Source organism: Phocoena phocoena, chromosome 1 (assembly GCF_963924675.1).
Source record: "Phocoena phocoena chromosome 1, mPhoPho1.1, whole genome shotgun sequence".
Lineage (NCBI taxonomy): Eukaryota > Metazoa > Chordata > Mammalia > Artiodactyla > Phocoenidae > Phocoena > Phocoena phocoena.
Window position 1 is genome coordinate 15,959,539 of NC_089219.1, and position 26,897 is coordinate 15,986,435.

Genomic DNA, 26,897 nt, shown 5'->3' on the forward strand with positions numbered 1-26,897 from the left:
AAAAGCAACACAAAAATAAAGAAAGGAATGCAAAATGTTCTTCTCTCCAAAATGGGGAATGTAGGAGTGCATAAGGGCCAATGGAATGGTCAAAACTGAAAAACTGGGTCCCTACATTTTTTTTTTTTTTTTTAAAGTAATAAAACTTAAGGGAGTTTTGGTAGTCTAGTGGTTAGGATTCAGCACTTTCGCTGCTGTGGCTTGGGTTCAATCCCCGGTCTGGGAACTGGGATCCTGCAAGCTGCATGGCACGGCCAAAAAAAGAAAAAAAAAAAAAAGTAAAACTTAAGTAATGATAACACAGAATTACATCCAATAGCCCAAGACTACTTTTTCTAGCTTAGAATCCTTTTGACTGGATCAATTTTCCTTTTGACTGGATCAAGTTCACAGAGTGATAAAAGGAAATTCTTGAATGGAGCCATTTGAAACAAAAAGATGTCAAAAACCCCAGCATGATAACTTGTTTGAAGAGTGGTCCTAGACCAGATAAAACTGTCTTTGGGTTAATTGTTGTAAATAATCTAGATTGTATTTTGAAATATATTAAAAAAGACAAAAACCAAATCAAAGACCTGCCACCGTAACAAGCGGCAGACCGGTCTCGGGGGGACAGTGCGCTGACGTAGCAGTGTAAACTTCTAGCTTTCTTTTTTTGTCCATGAAAAATGTGACCTCCATGTGAGCAAAGATTGTTCTGTTCACTGTTTTATTCCCTGCACTTAGAACGCAGTAAATGCTCAGTAAATGTTTGTTGAATGAACCAAGTTCACGATGCAGCCATGAACAGGCTTGCTGGTCTTTGTAAGAATCTAAGATGGGTTTATTTTGAAAATTGGCATCATGTTCTTTTTCTAGAAAGGGAAAAACTCTCATTTAAACTTACTGAGAAGCTATAAGTTAGCTGGTTTGAATACAGGCATAAAGCGCCTTAAGCAGTGAACTAAACCTTAATTAATGAACCTCTTCCCAGAGTTCAAATGGGTGAAAGAGCTTTCGTGACAGCTTGAAGGAGTTGCAGCCATGTCAGTGCTGGCCATGTCACCTATTGCTTTAAACCAAAAACAACCAAACCTTGCTTTCCAGTAAGAAAACTGTGAGGGAAATCCAAAAGGGAGGGGATAGATGTGTATGTATGGCTGATCCATTTTGCTGTGAAGTAGAAGCTAACACAACATTGTAAAGCAACTATACGCCAATCAAAATTAATTAAAAAAATAAAAAATAAAACACAAGAACAAAAAAGAAAACTGTGAACAGGGTAAGATTCATGACCGTGTTTTGCATTTCAGCGGGTGTAAGTGTGGATCAATTCTCCCACTTTGCTCTTATTTTGCCATTAGGTAATCTTGCTAATCCCATCTAACATTCTGTGCACAAAGCAACAAGTTACCCATAAATTACTTTGTAGTCTCCTCATCACACTTCACACTTATAGGTGAGATTTCAAACACTATTTCTGTTACTGTACTATAGACGTTTATAGCTGAAGCTTTTTTCAACCCTTGAATTATTTCCCCCCCAATATTATTCTCTTTCCTCCAATCCTTACACTTGTCCACATCTAAAATACCCATGAATAGGCCATCACTAGTACCTGAAGTTCCGTCCTGGCTAGACCCCTGCAAAGGAGCGCCACGGATTTCCAAGAGGCAGTCACCACCTTGCTTCTCCATCTCCACCCACCACCCTTCACCCCTGTGAGTGAGTGCTACATCAGACACCTAAAACTGCATCAGTCAGGAGATTCCCGGATCAGAATCCTCTGCACTTTTGATTCTGGCAGCTGTTAAAAACTCAATATAACACAGAATCAAGCTGCTTCTTCCAACTGAGGGTTCCCAGGCAGAGCCTGCAGCCAGACCCTGACACTTTTCAGGCTGCATCTCTGATGACAGCTGCTGTCATACGCCTGTCACAAGACTTTCAGGATTTTGTTCTTCGAGAACAGCTTTCCACCCCTGTGCAGTGGGCTCACGTAGTGGGATCCTGAATTGTGTTCAACTACATTCTGAAGAAGAGCTTTTTATTGCTATGGACAATTTTGTTCTTGTGCATCACAAGTCTTGCCAAGTCTCTTAATGTGAATACTTCTTCAGAGATGGAAGCTAGAAGAACTCTTTGGTTAGCCAGATACAAAATACAAGACTGCTTATTTGGGAGCAGCATGGCTTTCTTCATAATACATTTTGTAGGGTGTTGGCCTACAAACAATTGAAATGGAAAGCCACCTGTAGAGACTACAATTTCATCAAAGAAGAAAAAAAACAAAGCACAGTACAGCACTCCAGTATCTGTCGGAGAAACAGAGGCCCAAACCACAGCTCGTTTTATACTCACCAGAATGGCTTGAGTGAAGTTGAAGTTGGGAAAAATGTGATTTTCACACATGGCATTGGTTTGGTTTTAGACCCTACACCCACTTTTTAAAAAGTGTAATTTAGCTTTGGTTTCTTTCATTTTTTAGAAGACATCTTTGGGTTTCTTAAGCACTGGAAGCAATGATGATTTTAAAAATCAGTGGTAGTGGTGGTATCACATTGAATTAGCGCCCCTAATCCAAATACATAGAGTGGAACACGTGGTTATTTAAAATATTGCTGTTAGGTTTGTTCCTACCATGAATGCATTTCTAGTTGGTGTTGGAAAGAAGCATCCCCTGGACTTCACAGAAGCTCTCCCACCCAAGCACAAGTGTCCTCCTTTACCCACAAAGTAGCTTGCCTTTTCCAACTGCAGACACACAGGCAGGTAGGCAGGCAGGCAGGCAGGCAGGCAGGCAGACAGACAGACAGACAGACACACACACACACACACACACTCTCTCTCTCTCTCTCTCACTCTCTCCTACTTCAGAAGTGATTTTGATTAGACAGCGAGAAGCCAGACAGCACCTCCCAGAGATGGGCGCACATGCAGCAGCTGTCAAAAGGAGAAGTCACTTTACTTTCTTTTAAACTTGCAATGTTTGTCTTTATTTTGTTCTTTATATTTTGAAAGTGAAAAGAAATAGTATTGAGTCAATTTCTTTTTGTTTTTTTAAATATTTGTTCTATGTATTTACAAGCCTTAAAGTTGCTCTAAAGATTTCAAAAGTATTAAGAGTACTTTTCCCAGGGTAGCACTTCTTTTTTAAACAATTCTTGGAGTTCTCTGGTCCACAGCATTTCCTTCTGTTCCAAGGTTATGTATGTTTTGATTACTATTTTGATTTTTTTATTTTCTGAAGCAAGCTGAGAGGCAGGCAGAAAGATTTGATGCCAAAAAAAAAAAAAAAAAATCTTTCTTACCTTGTTCACCCCAAACCTTCTTAAATCTGGACTAAATACTATGCTTTAAAACAAACGTGAGGTGCATCTGAAGGGGAGGGAAATTTATTTCTCTGCTTTTCTATTATACAAGTTGTTTACAGAAACTGCAAATTAAAAAATTACACTGGCATTTGCAGTCCTTAAAATAAATTAAAAGTTCTCAACTTTTTTTTTTTTTGCTAAACAGATGTTTTTTTTATAGTATGAGTCCTCGTTTAAAAAGAAAAGATTAAAACAGAAAATACTTTCTATAAATAATACATGTATTTTGGTTTTAGTGCTCCCGCCCTCAGGTTTGAAGTTTACTTTTTTCCAGTACCTTTTTCCTCCATGATCACCTTTCTTTCTCTTTCCCCTCTCCCACTCGTGCACACGTGGGGGTTTCTGCGAGAATTGGCCTTGCTGCACTGTGATTGGCGAAGACGTGACACTTTTTATAAAAATACTTAAATTGTTTCTTTTGTTTCATTTTGTGTATTTGAAGTTTTAGTTATCCTCAGACTCCTCTTCTGCTTCCCGCAGCCATGTGAAGAATGCTGTGACAGATTTCAGGGCCACACCCTTCCCATTCTGCTCTGCGGGGTCCTTGCTGCTTTCCCATTTGTAGAAGGCATCCTCAGAGATCACCTCCTCGTCATACAGGCAATCAAAAAACATCCGTAGCAAATCTGCAAGGAGGTGAAAATAAACCATCAATTCTGGGGGCACTGTAGCTGCGAGAACACCGTATTTCCAAGCAGTGAATGGATGCACATGAACTCCCCAGGATAAGAGCATCCATGACACTTCATCACACTCCCTCTTGATAGCATAAGAGCAAAACCATTTGTCTAAAGAATGGGAAAAATTTAAGCAGTCTAACCTATCTCCTATTCCTATTATTTTGTTCAATTTGAACTATTTTCTGATATTGCTGAGTTGTTTGATATCATGTAGTTCTCACCCTAAACACTTAAAAATTAAATACAAGAATACTTTTCTTTTTTACTTTCTTCTTTATACATTTTGTTTGAAATTTTACAATAAAAATATATTATTTTTACAAATTTTGGGAGGAAAAGGCAGAATGTACTTCCCACCCCTCTAATGTTGTTTTCAAAATGAAAAGAGTAATAATTCATATGAAAAAAATGGGTAAAAACTATCTCATCTGGATTTTATCCAGTGAAACGATAGTCGTTGGTTATTGTTTTCAATGCCCAGATGATCTGGGCAATTTTAATCCTCTGTTTTGCTCTCACAGTGGAAACTTAGCTTATATTATTGTTCAAAAAAGAGAGATTTATAGATAGAATGTCTCTTCGGTTACACCCTGAGGATCGTTTCAATCTTTTCCTTTATTTCCCAGAGGGATTTAACAGCACTAGCCAAGAAGGAAAACTCTGAAAAAGCTACAACCTAAGGAAGTGCCAAAGAACTACTTCAGTGCTATCTCTAAAACAGCCAAGTGTTTACTATCCACTTTCACAAGTGTCAACTGAATTTTCAAGATTTAATACAATTCAGTTAATTTACCAGCATCACTAAGACTCTGGTGTTCAGGTTACCTTATTTGTCTGGTTAGCCAGTATTAATCATAACTCTTAACTGAAAATTAGTCTAAACTGCCTTAATGTCTTTGTTGGGTATCTGAGGATTCTGAAGAGTATCATCCTCTTTCATTATTAAGACCTGTGTCAAAGAAGGTGAAAAACTGTTCTGCACATATGCTAATGCCAAGATGCCCTAGACCTGTGCTGTCCAATAGGGTAGCCACTAACCACATGTGGCTATTTACATTTAAATTACATGAAATTTATTTCCTCAGTCACAGCAGCCACATTCAAGTGCTCAACGGACATGTGTGGCTCATGGTTACCATACTGCATGACAGAGACACATTTCCATCATTGCAGAGAGTCTATTAGACAGACCTGCCCTAGAATGAGGATTAAATCTCTAATATAAACTAGCGTTCTTGTTATCATTTTCTCCTAAAAGTCTAACACTTAAACACGTTCAGGTCTATTAAAGTTATTGGTTATCTGAGTTTTTGTAATTAGTGATTCTTCTATTATCCACTGTTCAAGCCCAGCCCATCCAACCATCTCTCATGTCTTGGCCTGGATAAATCTCACCCTCTGGTTGGGTTCATTGGAGCAAGAGGTAAACTTACTGGCAGGTTGGTCAAGTTTTACTATTGATGCTTGTAGTGCATAAAGCGCTTGCAGTTCCTTCTCCGTATCTGAGTCTAGGTACTTGATTAAGATCGGCACTCTCTGCTTGATAACAGCAGTGTCTACTCGGAAGGTAGAACAGTCGGCTGGAGGTGACAGAAGAACCGAGCATTAACACACAGAGCCATTTTCAATTTTCTGAGTTGATAAGACACACATGACTCTGCAAGGAAAGAGGAAGCAAGGGGGTCCAAGGCAAAGATTTTGAAACCCAAAATTTTCTGAAATTCTTAATGGGATGTTCCCCCTGAAACAAACAAACAAAAATATGGGGGGGGGGGCGGATATATTTAGAGTGCTGGGTTCCCTCAAGAGCAGCATACTCAGTCCTTTATCTTTAATCGTAATGAAACACGGACGGTGGTTTCATAACATTTCAAACTACAAAAGGAATCAGAAAGGAAATTAAAGTGATAGCTCATATAAAATCTTTTCACAAGGGTAAAAGAATTAGAACCATTTTGTTATTCCTATCAGGATGAGGACTAACTGTGACAGTGGCAAACAACACATTAATCTGAGCCTTCTGAGGGAAAGGCACAGTAAAAAAAGGGCTAAGAAAAGCATGTTCAGGGCCTAGAAGCATGAGTGGCTTTTTGTTTTTGTTTTTTAGCTTTATTGATCTTTGCTATTGTTTTCTTTGTTTCTATTTCATTTATTTCTGCTCTGATCTTGATGATTTCTTTCCTTCTACTAACTTTGGGTTTTGTTTGTTCTTCTTTCTCTAGTTCCTTTCGGTGTAAGATTAGATGGTTTATTTGAGATTTTTCTTGTTTCCTGAGGTAGGATTGTACTGCTATAAACTTCCCTCTTAAAACTGCTTTTGCTGCATCCCATAGGTTTTGGGATCGTCGTGTTTTCGTTGTCATTTGTCTCTAGGCATTTTTTTGATTTCCTCTTTGATTTCTTCAATGATCTTTGGTTATTTAGTAACGTATTGTTTAACCTCTATGTATTTGTGTTTTTTATGTTTTTTTCCCTGTAATTGACTTCTAATCTCATAGCATTGTGGTTGGAAAAGTTGCTCGATAAGATTTCAATTTTCTTAAATTTACCGAGGCTTGATTTGTGACCCAAGATGTGATCTATCCTGGAGAATGTACCGTGTGCACTTGAGAAGAAAGTGTAATCTGCTGTTTTCGGATGGAATCTCCTATAAATATCAATTAAATCTATCTGGTCTATTGTGTCATTTAAAGCCTGTGTTTCCTTATTAATTTTCTGTCTGGATGATCTGTCCATTGGTTTAGGTGAGGTGTTAAAGTCCCCCGCTATTATTGTGTTACTGTTGATTTCCTCTTTTACAGCTGTTAGCAGTTGCCTTATGTATTGAGCCCTTGAACATTATGTGGTGTCCTTGTCTCTTGTAACATTCTTTATTTTAAAGTCTATTTTATCTGATATGAGCATTGCTACTCCAGCTTTCTTTTGATGTCCATTTGCATGGAATATCTTTTTCCAGCCCCTCACTTTCAGTCTGTATGTGTCCCTAGGTCTGAATTGGGTCTCTTGTAGACAGCATATATATGTGTCTTGTTTTCATATCCATTCAATGAGCCTGTGTCATTTAGTAGGAACATTTAATCCATTCACATTTAAGGTAATTATCGATGTGTATGTTCCTATTACCATCTTCTCAATTGTTTCGGGTTTGTTTTTGTAGGCCCTTTTCTTCTCTTGTGTTTCCCACTTAGAGAAGTTCCTTTAGCATTTGTTGTAGAACTGGTTTGGTGGTGCTGAATTCTCTTAGCTTTTGCTTGTCTGTAAAGTTTTTGATTTCTCCATCGAATCTGAATGAGATCCTTGCCGGGTAGAGTAATCTTGTTTGTAGGTTCTTCCCTTTCATCACTTTAAATATATCATGCCACTCCCTTCTGGCTTGTAGAGTTTCTGTTGAGAAATCAGTTGTTAACCTTGTGGGAGTTCACTTGTATGTTATTTGTCATTTTTCCCTTGTTGCTTTCAATAATTTTTGTTTGTCTTTAATTTTTGTCAATTTGATTACTATGTGTCTCGGTGTGTTTCTCCTTGGGTTTAGCCTGCCTGGGACTCTCTGCGCTTCCTGGACTTGGGTGGCTATTTCCTTTCCCATGTTAGGGAAGTTTTCGACTATAATCTCTTCAAATATTTTCTCGGGTCCTTTCTCTCTTCTCCTTCTGGGACCCCTATAATGTGAATGTTGCTGCGTTTAATGCTATCCCAGAGGTCTCTTAGGCTGTCTTCATTTCTTTTCATTCTTTTTTCTTTATTCTGTTCCGTGGCAGTGAATTCCACCATTCTGTCTTCCAGGTCTCTTATCCGTTCTTCTGTCTCAGTTATTGTGCTATTGATTCCTTCTAGTGTATTTTTCATTTCAGTTATTGTATTGTTCATCTCTGTTTGTTTGTCTTTAATTCTTCTAGGCTTTTGTTCTTTACTTATTCTAGGCCTTTGTTAAACATTTCTTGCATCTTCTCGATCTTTGCCTCCATTCTTTTTCTGAGGTTCTGGATCATCTTCACTATCATTATTCTGAATTCTTTTCCTGGAAGGTTGCCTATCTCCACTTCATTTAGTTGTTTTTCTGGGGTTTTATCTTGTTCTTTCATCTGGTACATAGTTCTCTGCCTTTTCATTTTGTCTGTCTTTCTGTGAATGTGGTTTTCGTTCCACAGGCTGCAGAACTGTAGTTCTTCTTGCTTCTGCTGTCTGCCCTCTAGTGGATGAGACTATCTAAGAGGCTTGTGCAAGCTTAAGCATGCAGTTTTATTTCCTCTGTAAGTTAGCACCGGGACACAATCTTGTTTTTAAAAGCAGCTTCTATACTTTACAACTCTGATATTAAAACACCAAAGTCTTATGGTTCTAGAGACACTGAAAATTATTTTAAAAATTTTAATGAAGACTTCCCACTTAGCTTGTTATTTTCCTTGGTAAAGAACTAACATTGAAAAAACATTCATCTGAAAAAACATTCATCTGAGAGAAAATCTTAAACTCTGAAGCTATCTCTATAATGATAAAGACAGACCTGAAATTCTGAACAACTTTTGAGCTGACAGATTTCTTTTTTTTTTCTACTTCAGTCACAGAAATGTGGATTTCTATCTGAGACTAAGTGGATGATCTCATCAAGTACTGTTAAAAACTATATGCAGCTTGGAACATTTAGGTTTTCTACCAATCTGAATCCTATCCACCTATGTCTTATCATATAAAGTCAACATAAAGCAGGAGAAATAATTGCTATTTTCTTTCCTCATATATGTATTTACATATAATGGCTTTTCTGTTGAGATTAGCCCTTCATTGATATTAAATAAGAATATTCAAACTGTTCTTTAGAACTCTTCAATGCAAGACAGGAGGCTTTGAACGTTGGAGGTGAAAAGTAAAGGAAAAGTCACATGTAGGAGAGCATAACACAACCCAAGGACCATGCACCAACTTCCTGCTGAACTGAGGGACACAAGCACGCAGCAGCTGCTCACATCTGGGCTCTCAGCAGGCAGAGCAGCTATTCATCCCCCTGCCCGAGACAGCCAGGCATTACAGAGAGACATGGTATCCATTTGGCACAGAAACTGAGCTTTACAGGGCAAGTTTGGAGGGCAATATAAACTCTGACCCATATCATCTCCTCAGTAGTTGACACACGGGGGATTTCAGGTGTTAAGAGCTGCCTTCAGAAATATTACTTACCTATAATAGCTGCTTTACAAACAGCTGTCATTAAAGCTCTAAGGAATGTAGGTGAACTCATCTGGCTTTCATCTAGGTTAGCCTGGAATCAAAAGTAAATAGAATAGTTAAAGGTACCCTTGCACACCAGAGAAATTATTTTCCCCTAAACCTGGCTTTGTCTGGCCCTAAGGGCAGACGGGATCATGCTCAACTTTCTTGTAAAAATTAGTCTTCTAATTCACCAGAAAATACTGGGGCTATTGCCAGTTCTGCCCGAAAATGCTCTCAGTAGCAGTATTTCATTTTCAGAGAGCTTACTATCCCCTATCCTTTGCTCATTCAGTTAAACAGTGCTGTGTACTATATACATTCAGAAACGTAACCATGTAAAAGCATTTTCCCTTCTCAATAAATAAGGCATACTAAGAGGATCTATCCAAATCCATAAAGTTGAAAGAACAACTACACCACAACCACGCAGTAGTTTAAAGCCTACTTTGCTCAGCAGTGTGCAACTATGTCTAGATGTACTAACACTGCTTTCTCATCTTAATTTTCATGTGACTTGGAGGTTAATTTCAAGCATTACCTCAAACAAACCCTTCAGGTGGTGGTGAGAAAACTATTACTCTTTTCTAAGGATGGTAAAAAAATGTATTTAGAGATAAGGTAAATAGAGTAAATGGGCCCCCAATTTATTTTTTAGTTTCTCTTAAGATCTTATCTTTTTGCTATAAAACACTATACTAGTATGGACACCAAGGGGGGAAAGCGGGGGTTCGGGGGGTGGGATGAATTGGGAGATTGGGATTGATATATATGCACTGATGTGTATAAAACAGATAACTAACAAGAACGTGCTGTATAAAAATAAAATTAATTAAAATTCAAAGAAAAAACCCACTATACTAAACCAGGTGACTAGCAAAAGGAAAAGACAAACAAAAGCAGCCATTTTCTAGGCAGGTATTTCAAATATTTTCCAGAGTTTATGCTCCTTATGCCTGTGAACAGAATTAATGCTTATCTCAGCTTCTTTTAATAGCATAGCATAGTATTTTCTACTGAAAGAGTCAGCCTTAAAATGACTGGCTAGGAAAAAATTAAACATGTCATTTTAAACGTTATGTGTTAGAAAGCTAAGAATTTCAAAGATAGTTAGAGATCAGTTTAACGTTTATGAATTTCAGAACTGACACAGACTAACCAGCAGCTCTCTCTCTGTTGAATACCTAACCTTGCACATCACCTGGGAGGAACTGGCGGCTTCCTGAGAGCAGAATTAAGAGTGGTTAACAAGTCAGATGGCCGGCTCTGCGGGACACTGGCAGAGCTGAACACAGAGGGCCGTGATACCTTTTGTTACCGATCTTTTCCCACAGGACAGAAACATGTGGTGGCACTGCTGACAGCTAAGGCTGAGGATAGGGTGGGGCAAGAACTATGCATAAAAGATTTCATGATGATTTATGTGTTATAGCCAGTTGCTGGTATACCTCTTTAACAAATAAACAGGCTAAAGCCAAAGCTGGTCTAGCCCCAGAAATTACTTCTGCAAAGTCTGAACAATTATTTTTGAAGAATAAATGAGAGAATAAAAACACACTATTACTTTCTGGTCCAACAATACTTTATAAACATGTTGTAGAGCTATTTCAACTGAATATCATTTGAAATCCCCAAGGATTAGACTTCAAGCGGAGTCTGAGAAAAATAAACAAATTAGCTAAATGTGATTAGATAATAAATAACACTTCCAAACCATCTGTTTCTTCTGTTTTAAAGAAACAAATTGCATATTTCTTCTACCAAATAAAGCCACATACTGTAATTCTAACATTCAAGAATAGAAAAGACACGAAGAAAAGTATCAAGAACACTAAAGATTAAGCAAAGATGTTAACAAAAATGCACAGAATAAGGAAGATGGGTCTGCTAATTGGAATTGATAAGCGAAATCAGATTATTATATAGTACCAGTATCACACACAGAGCAACAAACACCTTATATATATTGTCAGCTCAGTGACCATTATGTTTTTGTCTTCTTGCTCCTTTTTTAAAAGTCACCTTTGTTAGGTATAATTTACATTCAGTAAAATTTACCCTTCATCTTCTATTTAAGGAGAATAATTGTTGGTCTGGACTAGGCAGAATAAATACTAATATTTAAAAAATGAGGCCCAACATGGACGAAGAGGTAAAAACAGCATCATTTTGCAATACATGAGAAATAGAAGAAATAAAAGACCAAACTGCTGAAATCTATGAAAAATCATGGAGAAGGAGAATGATGTTAAGTATGCAAACATTGACCTGACTTTTAAAACATGAAAGAAGGCGTCTGGGGCTTCCCTGGTGGCGCAGTGGTTGAGAGTCTGCCTGCTGATGCAGGGGACACGGGTTTGTGCCCAGGTCCGGTAAGATCCCACATGCCACGGAGCAGCTGGGCCCATGAGCCATGGCCGCTGAGCCTGCGCGCGCGTCCGGAGCCTGTGCTCCGCAATGGGAGAGGCCACGACAGTGAGAGGCCCGCGTATCGCAAAAAAAAAAAGAAGGTGTCTGATGTCAACAATATACCGGAAAGCCTGATGCTGATTCTATGCTAAAATCTATAACAAACTATCATATGAATGGTTTAAAAGTCTTAGAGCGGAAAGAGATGGTTATGTTAAGAGGAATAAATATATACATGAAAAACAAGTCATGCTAAACTAAACTTCTTTCCTTTTCTGATACAATCAGTATACGGTAGCTCAGATGGATGCAGCCTTCACTTTTCTAGACTTTAGCAAGGCATTTGACAAATTATCTAATAAGAGATATCCCCTTATGGACAAGATGAAAAGGTGAACTAGACAGTAGAATGATGTGAAATAATAAACAAGTTAATAGCTGAAATGTCCACAGGGGTGGGGTGAGATTTGGTCCTGAAAAGTATGCTGCTTTATCCTTGTCCTACCCCATTCACACATTTTACCCATAACTTCAATGAAGACAAAGTTGACATATTAATGAAATGCAAGGAGGATACAAAGTGAAAAAGATGGCAAGCAAAATTTATGACCAAGTCAGAATCTAAAATGTCCTGACAAGACTAAAAAAAAAACTGTTAATTTAAGAAGATAAACAGAATTAAACAGAGACAATTCTGTAAACAGAATTAAATTATTAAGGGACTTCCCCGGTGGCACACTGGATAAGCCTCCACGCTCCCAATGCAGGGGGCCAGGGTTCGATCCCTGGTCAGGGAACTAGATCATACATGCATGCTGCAACTAAGAGTCTGCATGTCTGCATGCCACAACTAAGGAGCCGGTGAGCCGCAAATAAAGACTCTGCCCACCTGCTGCAACTAAGACCCAGTGCAACCAAATAAATAAATTAAATAAGTAACTAATTAAAAAAAAGAAATGAATTTTTAAAACACCATTTTGGTTCAAAACCAAATGCATAAGTTTGGGATGGGAGAGGTGACTAACCTGTAGAATATAAAAGAATGGGTACTACAAGACTGAAAGAGCAAGGAGACCTTCAAGATGGCGGAGGAGTAAGACGTGGAGATCACCTTCCTCCCCACAAATACAGCTACATGTGGAACAACTCCTACAGGATACCTACTGAACGCTGGCAAAAGACCTCAGACTTCCCAAAAGGCAAGAAACTCCCCAGGTACCTGGGTAGGGCAAAAGAAAAAAGAAAAAACAGAGACAAAAGAATAGGGACAGGACTTGCACCTCTAGGAGGGAGCTGTGAAGGGGGAAAAGTTTCCACGCACTAGGAAGTCCCTTCACTGGCGGAGATGGGGGGAGGGGGGTGAGGCAGGGGGGAAGCTTCGGGGCCACAGAGGAGAGCGCAGCAACAGCATTAGTCCTCTCCACCAGGAAGCCTACACAACCCACTGAACCATCCTTAGCCACTGGGGACAGACACCAAAAACAGCAGGAACCACAAACCTGCAGCCTGCGAAAAGGAAACCCCAAACACAGTAAGTTAAGCAAAATGAGAAGACAGAGAAACACACAGCAGATGAAGGAGCAAGGTAAAAACCCACCAGACCAAACAAATGAAGAGGAAATCGGCAGTCTACCTGAGAAAGAATCCAGAGCAATAATAGTAAAGATGATCCAAAATCTTGGAAATAGAACGGAGAAAATATAAGAAACGTTTAACAAGGACCTAGAAGAACTAAAGAGCAAACACACAATGATGAACAACACAATAAATGAAATTTAAAATTCTCTAGAAGGAATCAATAGCAGAATAACTGAGGCAGAAGAACAGATAAGTGATCTGGAAGATAAAATAGTGGAAATAACTACCGCAGAGCACAATAAAGAAAAAAGAATGAAAAGAATTTGAGGACAGTCTCATTGACCTCTGGGACAACATTAAACGCGCCAACATTCAAATTATAGGGATCCCAGAAGAAGAGAAAAAGAAAGGGACTGAGAAAATATTTGAAGAGATTATAGTTGAAAACTTCCCTAATATGGGAAAGGAAATAGTCAATCAAGTCCAGGAAGCACAGAGTCCCATACAGGATAAATCCAAGGAGAAACATGCCAAGACACACATATTAATCAAACTATCAAAAATTAAATACAAAGAAAAAATATTAAAAGCAGCAAGAGAAAAACAACAAATAACATACAAGGGAATCCCCATAAGGTTAACAGCTGATCTTTTAGCAGAAACTCTGCAAGCCAGAAGGGAGTGGCAGGACATATTTAAAGTAATGAAAGGGAAGAACGCTACCCAGCAAGCATCACATTTAGACTCGATGGAGAAATTAAAACCTTCACAGACAAGCAAAAGCTAAGAGAATTCGGCATCACCAAACCAGCTCTACAACAAATGCTAAAGGAACTTCTCTAGGCAGGAAACACAAGAGAAGGAAAAGACCTACAATAACAAACCCAAAACAGTTAAGAACATGGTAATAGGAACATACATATCGATAATTACCTTAAACGTAAATGGATTAAATGCTCCAACCAAAAGACATAGACTGGCTGAACAGATACAAAAACAACACCCGTATATATGCTGTGTACAAGAGACCCACTTCAGACCTAGGGACACATACAGACTGAAAGTGAGGGGATGGAAAAAGATATTCCATGCAAATAGAAATAAAAGAAAGCTGGAGTAGCAATTCTCACATCAGACAAAATAGACTTTAAAACAAAGACTATTACAAGAGACAAAGAAGGACACTAAATAGTGAACAAGGGATCAATCCAAGAAGAAGGTAAAACAATCGTAAATATTTATGCACCCAACTTAGGAGCACCTCAATACATAAGGCAAATGCTAATAACCATAAAAGGGGAAATCGACAGTAACAAAATCATAGTAGGGGACTTTAACACCCCACTTTCACCAATGGACAGATCATCCAAAATGAAAATAAATAAGGAAACACAAGCTTTAAATAATACATTAAACAAGATGGACTTAATTGATATTTATAGGACATTCCACCCAAAACCAACAGAATACACTTTCTTCTCAAGTGCTCATGGAATGTTCTCCAGGATAGATCATATCTTGGGTCACAAATCAAGCCTTGGTAAATTTAAGAAAATTGAAATCGTATCAAGTACCTTTTCCAGCCACAACGCTATGAGACTAGATATCAACTGCAGGAAAAAAATCTGTAAAAAAATACAAACACATGGAGGCTAAACAATACACTACTTAATAACGAAGAGATCACTGAAGAAATCAAAAAGAAAATCAAAAACTACCTAGAGACAAATGACAATGAAAACACAACGACCCCAAATCTATGGGATGCAGTAAAAGCAGTGCTAAGTGGAAAGTTTATAGCAATAAAATCCTACCTCAAGAAACATCTCAAATAAACAACCTAACCTTACACCTAAAGCAATCAGAGAAAGAAGGACAAAAACACCCCAAAGTTAGCAGAAGGAAAGAAATCATAAAGATCAAAGCAGAAATAAATGAAAAAGAAATGAAGGAAACGATAGCAAAGATCAATAAAACTAAAAGCTGGTTCTTTGAGAAGATAAACAAAATTGATAAACCATTAGCCAGACTCATCAAGAAAAAGAGGGAGAAGACTCTAATCAATACAATTAGAGATGAAAAAGGAGAAGTAACAACTGACACTACAGAAATACAAAGGATCATGAAAGATTACTACAATCAACTATATGCCAATAAAATGTACAACCTGGAAGAAATGGACAAATCCTTAGAAAAGCACAACCTTCAGAGACTGCACCAGGAAGAAATAGAAAATATAAACAGACCAATCACAAGCACTGAAATTGAGACTGTGATTAAAAATCTTCCAACAAACAAAAGTCCAGGACCAGATGGCTTCACAGGCGAATTCTATCAAACATTTAGAGAAGAGCTAACACTTATCCTTCTCAAACCCTTCCAAAACATAGCAGAGGGAGGAACACTCCCCAACTCATTCTACGAGGCCACCATCACCCTGATACCAAAACCAGACAAAGATGTCACAAAGAAAGAAAACTACAGGCCAATATCACTGATGAACATTGATGTAAAAATCCTCAACAAAATACTAGCAAACAGAATCCAACAGCACATTAAAAGGATCATACACCATGATCAAGTGGGGTTTATCCCAGGAATGCAAGGATTCTTCAGTATATGCAAATTAATCAATGTGATAAATCGTATTTACAAATTGAAGGAAAAAACCATATGATCATCTCAAGAGATGCAGAAAAAGCTTTCAACAAAATTCAGCATCCATCGATGATAAAAACCCTCCAGAAAGTAGGCATAGAGGGAACCTACCTCAACATAATAAAGATCATATATGACAAACCCACAGCCAGCATCGTTCTCAATGGTGAAAAACTGAAACCATTTCCACTAAGATCAGGAACAAGACAAGGTTGTCCACTCTCACCACTATTAAAATTCAACATAGCTGGGCTTCCCTGGTGGCGCAGTGGTTGAGAGTCTGCCTGCCAATGCAGGCGACACGGGTTCGTACCCCGGTCCAGGAAAATCCCACATGCCACGGAGTGGCTCGGCCCGTGAGCCATGGCCGCTGGGCCTGCGCATCTGGAGCCTGTGCTCCGCAATGGGAGAGGCCACAACAGTGAGAGGCCTGTGTACCGCAAAAAAAAAAAAAAAAAAAAATTCAACATAGTTTTGAAAGTTTTAGCCACAGCAATCAGAGAAGAAAAAGAAATGAAAGGAATCCAAATGGGAAAAGAAGAAGTAAAGCTGTCACTGTTTGCAGATGACATGATACTATACATAGAGAATCCTAAAGATGCTCCCAGAAAACTACTAGAGCTTATCAATGAATCTCGTAAAGTAGCAGGATACAAAATTAATGCACAGAAATCTCTTGCATTCCTATACACTAATGATGAAAAATCTGAAAGAGAAATTAAGGAAACACTCCCATTTACCACTGCAACAAAAATAATAAAGTACCTAGGAATAAACCTACATAAGGACACAAAAGACCTGTATGCAGAAAACTAGAAGACACTGATGAAAGAAATTAAAGATGATACAAACAGATGCAGAGATACACCATGTTCTTGGATTGGAATAATCAATACTGTGAAAATGACTATACTACCCAAAGCAATCTAAAGATTCAGTGGAATCCCTATCAAACTACCAATGGCATTTTTCATAGAACTATAACAAAAAATTTTACAATTTGTATGGAAACACTAAAGACCCCGAATAGCCAAAGCAATCTTGAGAAAGAAAAACAGAGCTGGAGGAATCAGGCTCCCTGTCTTCAGACTATACTACAAAGCTACAGTAATCAAGACAGTATGGTACTGGCACAAAAACAGAAAGATAGGTCAATGGAAAAGGATAGAAAGCCCAGACATAAACCCACACACATATGGTCACCTTATCTTTGATAAAGGAGGCAAGAATATAGAATGGAGAAAAGACAGCCTCTTCAATAAGTGGTACTGGGAACACTGGACATCTACATGTAAAACAATGAAATTAGAACACTCCCTAACACCATACACAAAAATAAACTCAAGATGGGTTAAAGACCTAAATATAAGGCCAGACACTATCAAACTCTTAGAGGAAAGCACAGGCAGAACTCTCTCTGACATAAATCTCAGCAAGATCCTTTTTGACCCACCTCCTAGAGAAATGGAAATAAAACAAAAATAAACAAATGGGATGTAATGAGACTTAAAAGCTTTTGCACAGCAAAGGAAACCTTAAACAAGACAAAAAGACAACCTTCAGAATAGGAGAAAATATTTGCAAATGAAGCAACTGACAAAAGATTGACCTCCAAAATTTACAAGCAGCTCATGCAACTCAATATCAAAAGAACAAACAACCCAATCCAAAAATGGGCAGACCTAAATACACATTTCTCCAAAGAAGATATACAGATCGCCAACAAACACATGAAAGAATGCTCAACATCACTAATCATTAGAGAAATGCAAATCAATACTACAATGAGGTATCACCTCACACCAGTCAGAATGGCCATCATAAAAAAATCTACAGACAGCAAATGCTAGAGAGGGTATGGAGAAAAGGGAACCCTCTTACACTGCTGGTGGGAATGTAAATTGATACAGCCACTATGGAGAACAGTATGGAGGTTTCTTAAAAAACTAAAAATAGAACTACCATACGACCCAGCAATCCCACTACTGGGCATATACCCTGAGAAAACCATAATTCAAAAAGAGTCATGTAGCACAATGTTCATTGCAGGTCTATTTACAATAGCCAGGACATGGAAGCAACCTAAGTGTCCATCGACAGATGAATGGATAAAGAAGATGTGGCACATATATACAATGGAGTATTACTCAGCCATAAAAAGAAACAAAATTGAGTTATTTATAGTGAGGTGGACTCTGTCGTACAGAGTGAAGTAAGACAGAAAGAGAAAAACAAATACCATATGCTAACACATATATATGGAATCTTAAAAAAAAAAGTTATGAAGAACTTAGGGGCAGGACTGGAATAAAGATGCAGATGTAGAGAATGGACTTGAGGACACGGGGAGGGGGAAGGGGAAGCTGGGATGAAGTGAGAGAGTGGCATGGACACATACAGACTCCCAAATGTAAATAGCTAGCTAGCGGGAAGCAGCCGCATAGCACAGGGAGATCAGCTTGGTGCTTTGTGACCACTTAGAGGGGTGGGATAGGGAGGGTGGGAGGGAGATGCAAGAGGGCGGAGATATGGGGATATATGTATACGTACAGCTGATTCACTTTGTGATACAGCAGAAACACAGCATTGTAAAGCAATTATACTCCAATAAAGATGTTAAAAAAAAAAAAAAAGACTGAAAGAGCAGTTTGAGCTCAGTGTAGTGAGCATGCCAGAAGCACAGAGTTTAAAAAAAAGCAAAAAGCACCACCTAACTCTGTACTGTTGGACCACACCTGGTGATCATGCTCAGTTTGCACATGTCACTTTGAGAGGAATGTTCAAAATCCAGGTTATGTTTGTATGAGAATAAGCAGACAAGAGTCTGGATATCTAGATTTCAGGAAGGAATGAAAGAACCTAGAGGGGGAGATAGGGATATATCTTACTGACTAGTATAAATTACTTTAAAAAGATTCTGAACTAGGTGAGATGATAGATTATCGTATAGACAGCAGGGAAAATAGGTAAAAAAATCAATTTATCAGAAGCTTCATTATTTCTCAGTGCCTGGAAATGAGTTGTTAAGAAAACAACAGCCCATTAGAAGGACTACAAAACAAGATTTATGCAAGAGGCAGAGAACCAGATTAGCCTTCAATGGCTTTCTTTCAGCTTGGATTAGTATACGATCCCATGGAAATGTGCACAAATAAAACACATGTACATAAATAGAAGTTACTATTTAAAGGAATACAGTAACAAATTAAAATCGGACATGATCAACAGACTCCATAACACAAGATAAGTAAGATACGAAGTTTCCAGAAGGGAGCGTTGTTATGAAAATGTCAGTCAACACATTTAATAATAATTATATATTGCTTATTAATTTTAACCAGATTAGTATTTAAAACATGACAACATTCAGAAAGAAGTGCAAATTTTTGAATGGTAAAATGCAGGATGTATCCAAAACTAATGAGAGATCCAGAAAAATGGCTTATGTTCTGAGTATTTTTACCTGACTTTATAAAAGACTACGAATCTTATAAAAATAGAAAAACAGCATTAGTTTCAAATACATAAACATGTAAGAATAAAAACTAACTTCATTAAAGTTAAAAACTCCCGTTAAGTGACAGGGTAAATATGTGAATGAAGGGATCCCACAAGAATCTTTCTTGCAGAGATATCAGGGAAGGTGACATAGTCTTTATACCTCTACCCAGTCAAAGATCTGTTCATCATTTGCTTTGTCCTCAATAATGAGTTTCTCGAGTCGCTTATACAGCTCTTCGGCAGAGAGTTCTTTCTTTGAAAGTGCTTCAGAGCAACAGGAACCATCAGACTCTGTAAAGTCCAACTTCTGTAACACACAGTGTCAAATATGTTAGCATAATTCAATATTATCATCACTCTGAGAGGAAAACAAAGTCAAGGGCTATCTCTTCTACTGCACATGGAATCAAGATGATCAGCAGAAGCCATTCTATATTTACTGTTCTAAAAGATTCTCACTCCGTTATCCTTCTGAATATTTCCCCATTTTTTAATACTGCATAGCTCTGCTTCTTCTTAAAAACAAAAGCTTACTTCTCCAAATCATTCTGAGTTTCAGTCCTTTTAAAAAATTTAAGTACATCTGACATATAATATTATATTAGTTTCATGTGTACAACATAGTGATTTGCCATTTGTATACACTGTGAAATGGTCACCACAATAAGTCTAGTCATTATCTGTCACCGTACAAAGTCAATACAATACTATTGACTGTGTTCTCCATGCTATACATTACATCCTCATAACTTATTTACTTTATAACTGGAAGTTTGTACCTCTTGGCCCCCCCCTTCACCTATTTCACCCCTGCCAACCCCTTCCCCTCTGGCAACCAACTACCTATTCACTCTATCTATGGGTTTTGATTTATTTTGTAGAATCCATATATAAGTGAAATCATGCAGTATTTGTCTTTCTCTTGACTTATTTCATTTAACATAATACCCCTGGGTGCTTCAGTCTGGCTTTTAGCTGTGACATAGCTCTAAGGCAGGGCAGGAGTACTGGCAAGGGTACAATTTAACTCCCTTTCTGCAGCCTATGATTTAGTAACACTATTGCCACCGAGCAGCTGTCAAAAACTCTATACTTTTAGTTTTGTCAAGTCCTTCAAACACCTCTTGACCATTCTGAATCCGAGTGGGAGAAACGATGCCATAATTGTTTAACTCTTAGATGGGTAGTTAAAAAAAATCAATAATCAAAATTTTTCATTTTCAAGGGTATAAGGAAATGAGGTATATAAGTATGTTTTGCCTTATGAAATTTCCCTATGCAAAAACCATGAAGATTAAAATATTAAAGATTATTAACATATTTTCCTCTAATACCTTAGAAGACTCTGATATATTCCTATACCCTCCTTTGATCCACAAAGAAAAAATTACCTTGAATTCTATGAAAAAGAAATTTCATTCTATCGTTTTAATTGTCTTTACCACTTACGCCCATTTTAAAATATATTCCTATAAAGTTTAGAAACATGATCCAGTATTACAATTTTCCTGATTCAATGTTGATAAATATCTCAACCACTACATTTCAATATACATACAAAATTATAAGATGGCCATAAGTTCTTTTAAGAACAGGCAATTTTTCACAGCCTTGAAACATTCTCCAAATTTGTTCTAACACTCTTAGGTGTTAGAACACCTACACAGAACACCTCTTTAACCTACCCTATATCTACATAGATGATTGAAGGTCTGAGAGTGATTAACAACAACAGCAAAGTCAAACATGAATTACATTGCTCATTAATATAATATGACACAAAAATGTGAAAGTGAACGTCTTTACCATGGCCAAATAGAGTCAGTGGTGAGCTGTAAAGTTTACCTTGGTCATTGGAGAGAAACATTTATTTCTCAGAATCCCTGTGCTTCTGTATACGTTATCGAATCTTCCTAGAACCTAGAAGGCTGGGCTTCAAATTTATGGATTAGCTCATCACTATCTCTTGCAGAATGTACGTGGGTTCCCAGAAAAAGGGCATTAAACCAGCCATTTTAATTTTTATTTATGTTGGCTGCGCTGGGTCTTCGTTGTGGCTCATGGGCTCTCTAGTTGTGGCGCACAGGCTTCTCTAGTTGCGACACACCGGCTCAGTAGTTGCAGCACACCGGCTCAGTAGTTGCAGCACACAGGCTTAGTTCCCTGACCAGGGATTGAACCCAGGCCCCCCCCACTGCATAACCACTGGACCACCAGGGGAGTCCCTAAACCAGCCATTTTAGAAGAAAGCTAAAATTCAGGAAACAGAAGGCCAAGTTTTCTGGAACCTCATTTTTTTGTCTTTTAAACATTTGTTTGTTTGTTTGTTTGTTTGTTTTGCGGTACACGGGCCTCTCACTGTTGTGGCCTCTCCTGCTGCGGAGCACAGGCTAGAGACGCGCAGGCTCAGTGGCCATGGCTCACGGGCCCAGCCGCTCCACGGCATGTGAGATCTTCCCGGACCAGGGCATGAACCCGTGTCCCCTGCATCGGCAGGCGGACTCTCAACCACTGCGCCACCAGGGAAGCCCTAAACATTTTTATTAATAACAACATCATCCGTAACTGACTGAGTTCCTCTCTATGCTCAGTGCTTCTTAAACATTATCTCACTTAATCCCCATACAAATTCTACCAGATAGTTCTTATAAGCATTTCATAGGTGAGGAATATGAGGCTTAGAGAAATCAAGTAATTTGTTTAAAGTCTTAAGTGGTAGAAAACTGGAACCTGAATCCAGGTTTATTTGACTTCAAATCAGGGTGCCATATGTTTTCATTTCTCTTGGATATACACCTAGAAGTACAACTGCTGGGTCTCATGGGAATTCTGCGAGAAACCATCCTTATGTAGTTATTTTCATAAATTACATCTTTATACAATGTATGCCCATTAACACATATTTATAGTTATTTTCTTATGGATTTGCCTTTTAAATCATATAGCAAAGAAAATGAGGAGCTACAAACCAAAAACATAATAATACTTGCTTTTATATTTACCTGTGGTTACTTTTACTAGTTATCTATATTTCTTTGTATGGCTTTGAGTTACACTCTTGTGTTGTTTTGCTTCAGCCTGAAAGACTCAGTTTAGCAGGGGAGGTCTACTAACTCACTTAGTTTTTATCTGGGAATGTCTTAATTTCTTCTTCATTTTTATAGGAAATATTGCCAGATAGAAACAGTCTTTAAATTATAGTACTTTAGTTATTCTTTCTTTTTTGGCTGCATCGGGTCTTTGTTGTTGCGCGCAGGGCTTTCTCTAGTTGAGGTGAGCAGGGGCTGCTCTTCATTGTGGTTCACAGACTTCTCACTGCGGTGGCTTCTTTTGTTGTGGAGCTTGGGCTCTAGGTGCGTGGGCTTCAGTAGTTGTGGCACATGTGCTCAAGAGCTCAGGCTCAGAAGTTGTGGTGCACGGGCTTAGGTGCTCCGCGGCATGTGGGGTCTTCTCGGACCAGGGCTCGAACCCGTGTCCCCTGCATTGGCAGGCGGATTCTTAACCACTGCACCACTAGAGAAGCCCAGTACTTTAAATATATCATTCCAGTGTCTTTTGACAGCCATAGTTTCTGATAATAAACTGGCTGTTAATCTTATTGAGGCTTCTTTGTATGTGACGAGTCTCTTCTCTCTTGATGCTTTCAAGATTTCTTCTTTATTTTTGTCTTTCAACAGTTTCATTATATCTTGATGTGAAACTGACTTTATCCTGCCTGGAGTTCACTGAAATTCCTAGATGTGTAGATTCATATCTTGGATCAAATTTGGGAAGTTTTGGACCATTATTTCTTCAAATACTTAAATACTTTCTTCCCCTCCTTTCTCCCTTCTCTGGGACTACATTATGTATATACTGATGTGTTTGATGGTGGTCCCCTAGGTCCTTAGACTCTGTTAATTTTTCTTGATTCTCTTTTCTTTGCTCCTCAAACTGAGCAATTTCTTTTTTCAAAGTCTCTTTATATGTTAAATGGATTATTTTTTCAATATGTATTATTACAATTTAAAGTTTTCTTTAAAAAAATAAACTATAGGAACTTTCCAAAAATTAAATGATACTCAGTTTCATATAATGCCAGAAATTCCATTAGCAAAACAATTAGTAAAAGAATATATCTGTTGTGAATACTGAAGATGGATTTTCATCGTAGTAAATTAGTGCTGAATCAGTGATTCCTGACTGACTGAGCAATTTCAATTGCCCTGTTTCCAAGTTCGCTGACTGATTCTTCTGCCTGCTCAAACCTGCTGTTGAAAGAGTCTAATTTTTCATTTCAGCTACTACCACTTTTCAGTTTCTACTTGGCTCCTTTTTATAATTTCTACCTCTTTACCAGCATTCTCAACTTGCTCAATTCATCATTCTGATTTCCTTAATTTCTTCGTCCATGGTTTTCTTCAGCAACTTGAGCATATTTAAGTCAGTTAAAGTCCCTGTCTAGTATTCCCAATGTTTGGGCTTCCTCAGGGATGCTTTCTGTCATTTTCTTTTTTTCCCCTGTGAATGAGCTGTATTTTCCTGTTTCTTTGAATACTTCGTAACTTTTTTGTTGAAAACTAGACAGTGTAATGCAGTTAAGTCTGGACATCAGATTCTCTCCCTCACCCCGTATGATGTTGCAGTCATCTGTTTAGTGACTTTTAGACAAGGACTATATTCCTTCTCGTATATGGTTACTGAAGTCTCTGATCCATTATCTCTGCAATCAGCCAGTGACCTTTCAGAGATTTCAGTGAATGCCTGGATCCAATGAGAAAAAGAAAGGGGCATGGGGGCGTGGGGAAGACATAAATGTGTTCTGTTTAAGTTCTTTGACAGACCCCATCCAAGAAGTTGCTTCAGGGTGAGGAGCTGAAATGACATCAAGGTCCTGCACAGGATACTCGGTGAACTGCTAGGCAGATTAAAAGACACAACACCAATCTTTAGAGGGCAAGGTCTTTAGTGCTCAACCTGGCGCCAGAAAGAAGGTGCTACTGTCTCCTCAGCTGTCTGTCACAGAGCTGGGGGCTGATAGCTTTCTATGCAAAACACCAAAATCACTGGAATTTACCAGACTCTTTTTTTCATCAAGCATCCTCCTGGTGTTGGTAGTGCATGTGTTCCACTCCATAATTCTAAAATAGCTGATTCTAACAGACCTTCCCAGCTCAATAGTTGTTTCAGTGGAGGGACTAATTCTGGACCTTCTTACTGTATCGTCTTCCCTCCATCCACACACTGATTTTAAAATTTTAAATTAACCTTACATTCCTGTGATAAAACCTACCTGGTTATGATGTATTATCCTTTTTATATACTGTTGCATTTGATTTGTGAAAATTTTGTTGACAAGATTTTCTCTGTGTTAATTAGGAACACTGGTCTATAGTTCTCTTTTCTTAAAATGCCCTTGATTTTGTTATCAATTTAATGCTGGCCTCACAGAATGAGTTGGAAAATAAGTCTCTCCTGTTCAATGTTTTGGAAGAATTGGTGTAGAATTCTTTGCAGAATTGGCATTATTTCTCCCTTAAATGTTTCATAGAATTCATCAGTGAACTCACTGGTGCCTGGAGTTTTCTTTGTGAGACGTTAACTACTTCAATTTCCTTCATAGATATTCAGGTTATCTATTCTTCTTGAGTCAGCTCTAGTAGTTTGTGTCAAGAAATTTACTCATTTCAACTAAGTTGATGTATTTATTGGCATAAAGATTATTCGCAAAATTCTCTTACCTGTTGTTATGTGTAGAATCTATACAATGTCACCTCTCTCATTCTTTTTATTAGAAATCTGTGCCTTCTCCTTTTTATTTTTCCTGATTAGTCTGGCGAGGGGTTTATCAATTTTATCTTTTCAAAGAACCAGCTTTTGATTTCAGTGACTTTTCTCTACTGTTTTTCTGTTTCATTGACTTCTGCTCTGATTCTTGTTATTTCCTTTTTTAAAAAATTTATTTATTTATTTTTGGCTGTGTTGGGTCGTCGTTTCTTTTCGCGGGCTTTCTCTAGTTGCGGCGAGCGGGGGCCACTCTTCATCGCGGTGCGCGGGCCTCTCACTTTCGCAGCCTTCTCTTGTTGCGCAGCACAGGCTCCAGACACGCAGGCTCAGTAGTTGTGGCTCATGGGCCTAGTTGCTCCACGGCATGTGGGATCTTCCCAGACCAGGGCTCGAACCCGTGTCCCCTGCACTGGCAGGCATATTCTCAACCACTGCGCCACCAGGGAAGCCCCTCCTTTTTTCTATTTACTTTGAGTTTTATTTGCTCTTCCATTTTCTAATTTTGTAAGGTTGAAGCTGAAGTTACTGATTTGTGACCTTACTTGTTTCCTACACACAGGTGTTCAGTGCTAAAAATTTCACTCTAAGTATGACTTTAGTTGCATCCCACAAATTTTGATGGGTTGTGTTTTCATTTTTATTCAGTACAAAATATTTAAAAAATCTTTTATGATGTCTCATTGACTCACAGGTTATTTAGAAGTGTGTTATTAAGTTTCCAAATATATGTTGCCCTTATCCTTAAAGGTTAGTTTATTTGGAAGTCAACTCTAGATTAACCGATATTTTCTCAGCACTTTAAGATTATTCCGGGACTTCCCTGGTGGTCCAGTGGTAAAGAATCTGCCTTACAATGCAGGGGACATGGGTTCAAGCCCTGGCCAGGCAACTAAGGTCCCACATGTCATGGGGCAACTAAGCCCATACGCCGCAACTACTGAGCTCCTGCGCCTGAACTAGAGAGCCTGCGTGCTGCAGACTACAGAGCCCACACGCTCTGGAACCTACACGCCACAACTACAGAGCCCAAGCACCCTGGAGCCTGTGCGCCACAAGTAGAGGGAGGCCTGCGGTCCGCAACGAAGAGCCCGCGCGCTTCAACGAAAGATCCCACGTACCGCAACTAAGACCCGATGCAGCCCCCGCCCACCACCCGCAAAAAAGAAAAAGATTACGCCACCATCTTTCATTGTTATCTATGTATACTTTGATAACAACTGGCTTTCATTGTTGCTATTGCATGGTCTGCTTTTCCTTTGTAGGTAATGTGCTGCTTCTCTCTACCTACTTTAAAATCGTTTTTTGCTTGCTTTTGATATTATGCAGCTTCACTAAAATGTAACTATCCTATGTGGTATACATGTGCTTTCTATATAGATTCATGTATTTTTCCGTTCTGGAAAAGTCAGCCACAGTCTCTTCAAATACTGCCTCTTCTCCATTCACCCTATTTTCCCTTCTAGGACTCCAATTAGACACGTTAGACTTTCTCATTCTATCCTCTAAATTTCATAACATCTCTTAGAATTCTGTCTAGTTTCTTCTCCTTCTCTTTTTATATCTGCCCAGTCATTTTGACTACTCTCTTCATGTTTGCTCATTTTTGTGAGTCTCTCTTTTTAAAATAATGTTATTTTATATGCTGAGTGATGATTCCATTATCTCAAGTCTTTGGAGTCTAAATCTTGCACTTATTGTCTGTTTACTGTCACTCATGGTTACCTGTTTCGTTATACGTTAAATGAAC

The 26,897-nt window shown here is 38.4% G+C and overlaps 1 protein-coding gene across 8 annotated transcripts in view; it reads right to left on the minus strand.

Annotated features, from left to right (window-relative positions):
* Positions 1 to 3,580: 3,580 nt before the first annotated feature.
* Positions 3,581 to 26,897, minus strand: part of EIF4G3 (eukaryotic translation initiation factor 4 gamma 3) — a 370,135-nt gene continuing 346,818 nt past the window's right edge. For 6 of the 8 annotated variants that reach the window (XM_065893987.1, XM_065893977.1, XM_065893968.1 and 3 more), the window contains 4 exons: positions 19,545 to 19,691; positions 9,209 to 9,290; positions 5,467 to 5,613; positions 3,581 to 3,979 (listed from right to left, as the gene is read on the minus strand). In XM_065893987.1, the coding sequence (XP_065750059.1) occupies positions 3,798 to 3,979; positions 5,467 to 5,613; positions 9,209 to 9,290; positions 19,545 to 19,691 (558 nt within the window). In that variant the 3' untranslated portion in view covers positions 3,581 to 3,797. The remainder of the gene's footprint in view (positions 3,980 to 5,466; positions 5,614 to 9,208; positions 9,291 to 19,544; positions 19,692 to 26,897) is intronic. The other 2 variants (XM_065894016.1, XM_065894006.1) reach the window with 1 other exon arrangement.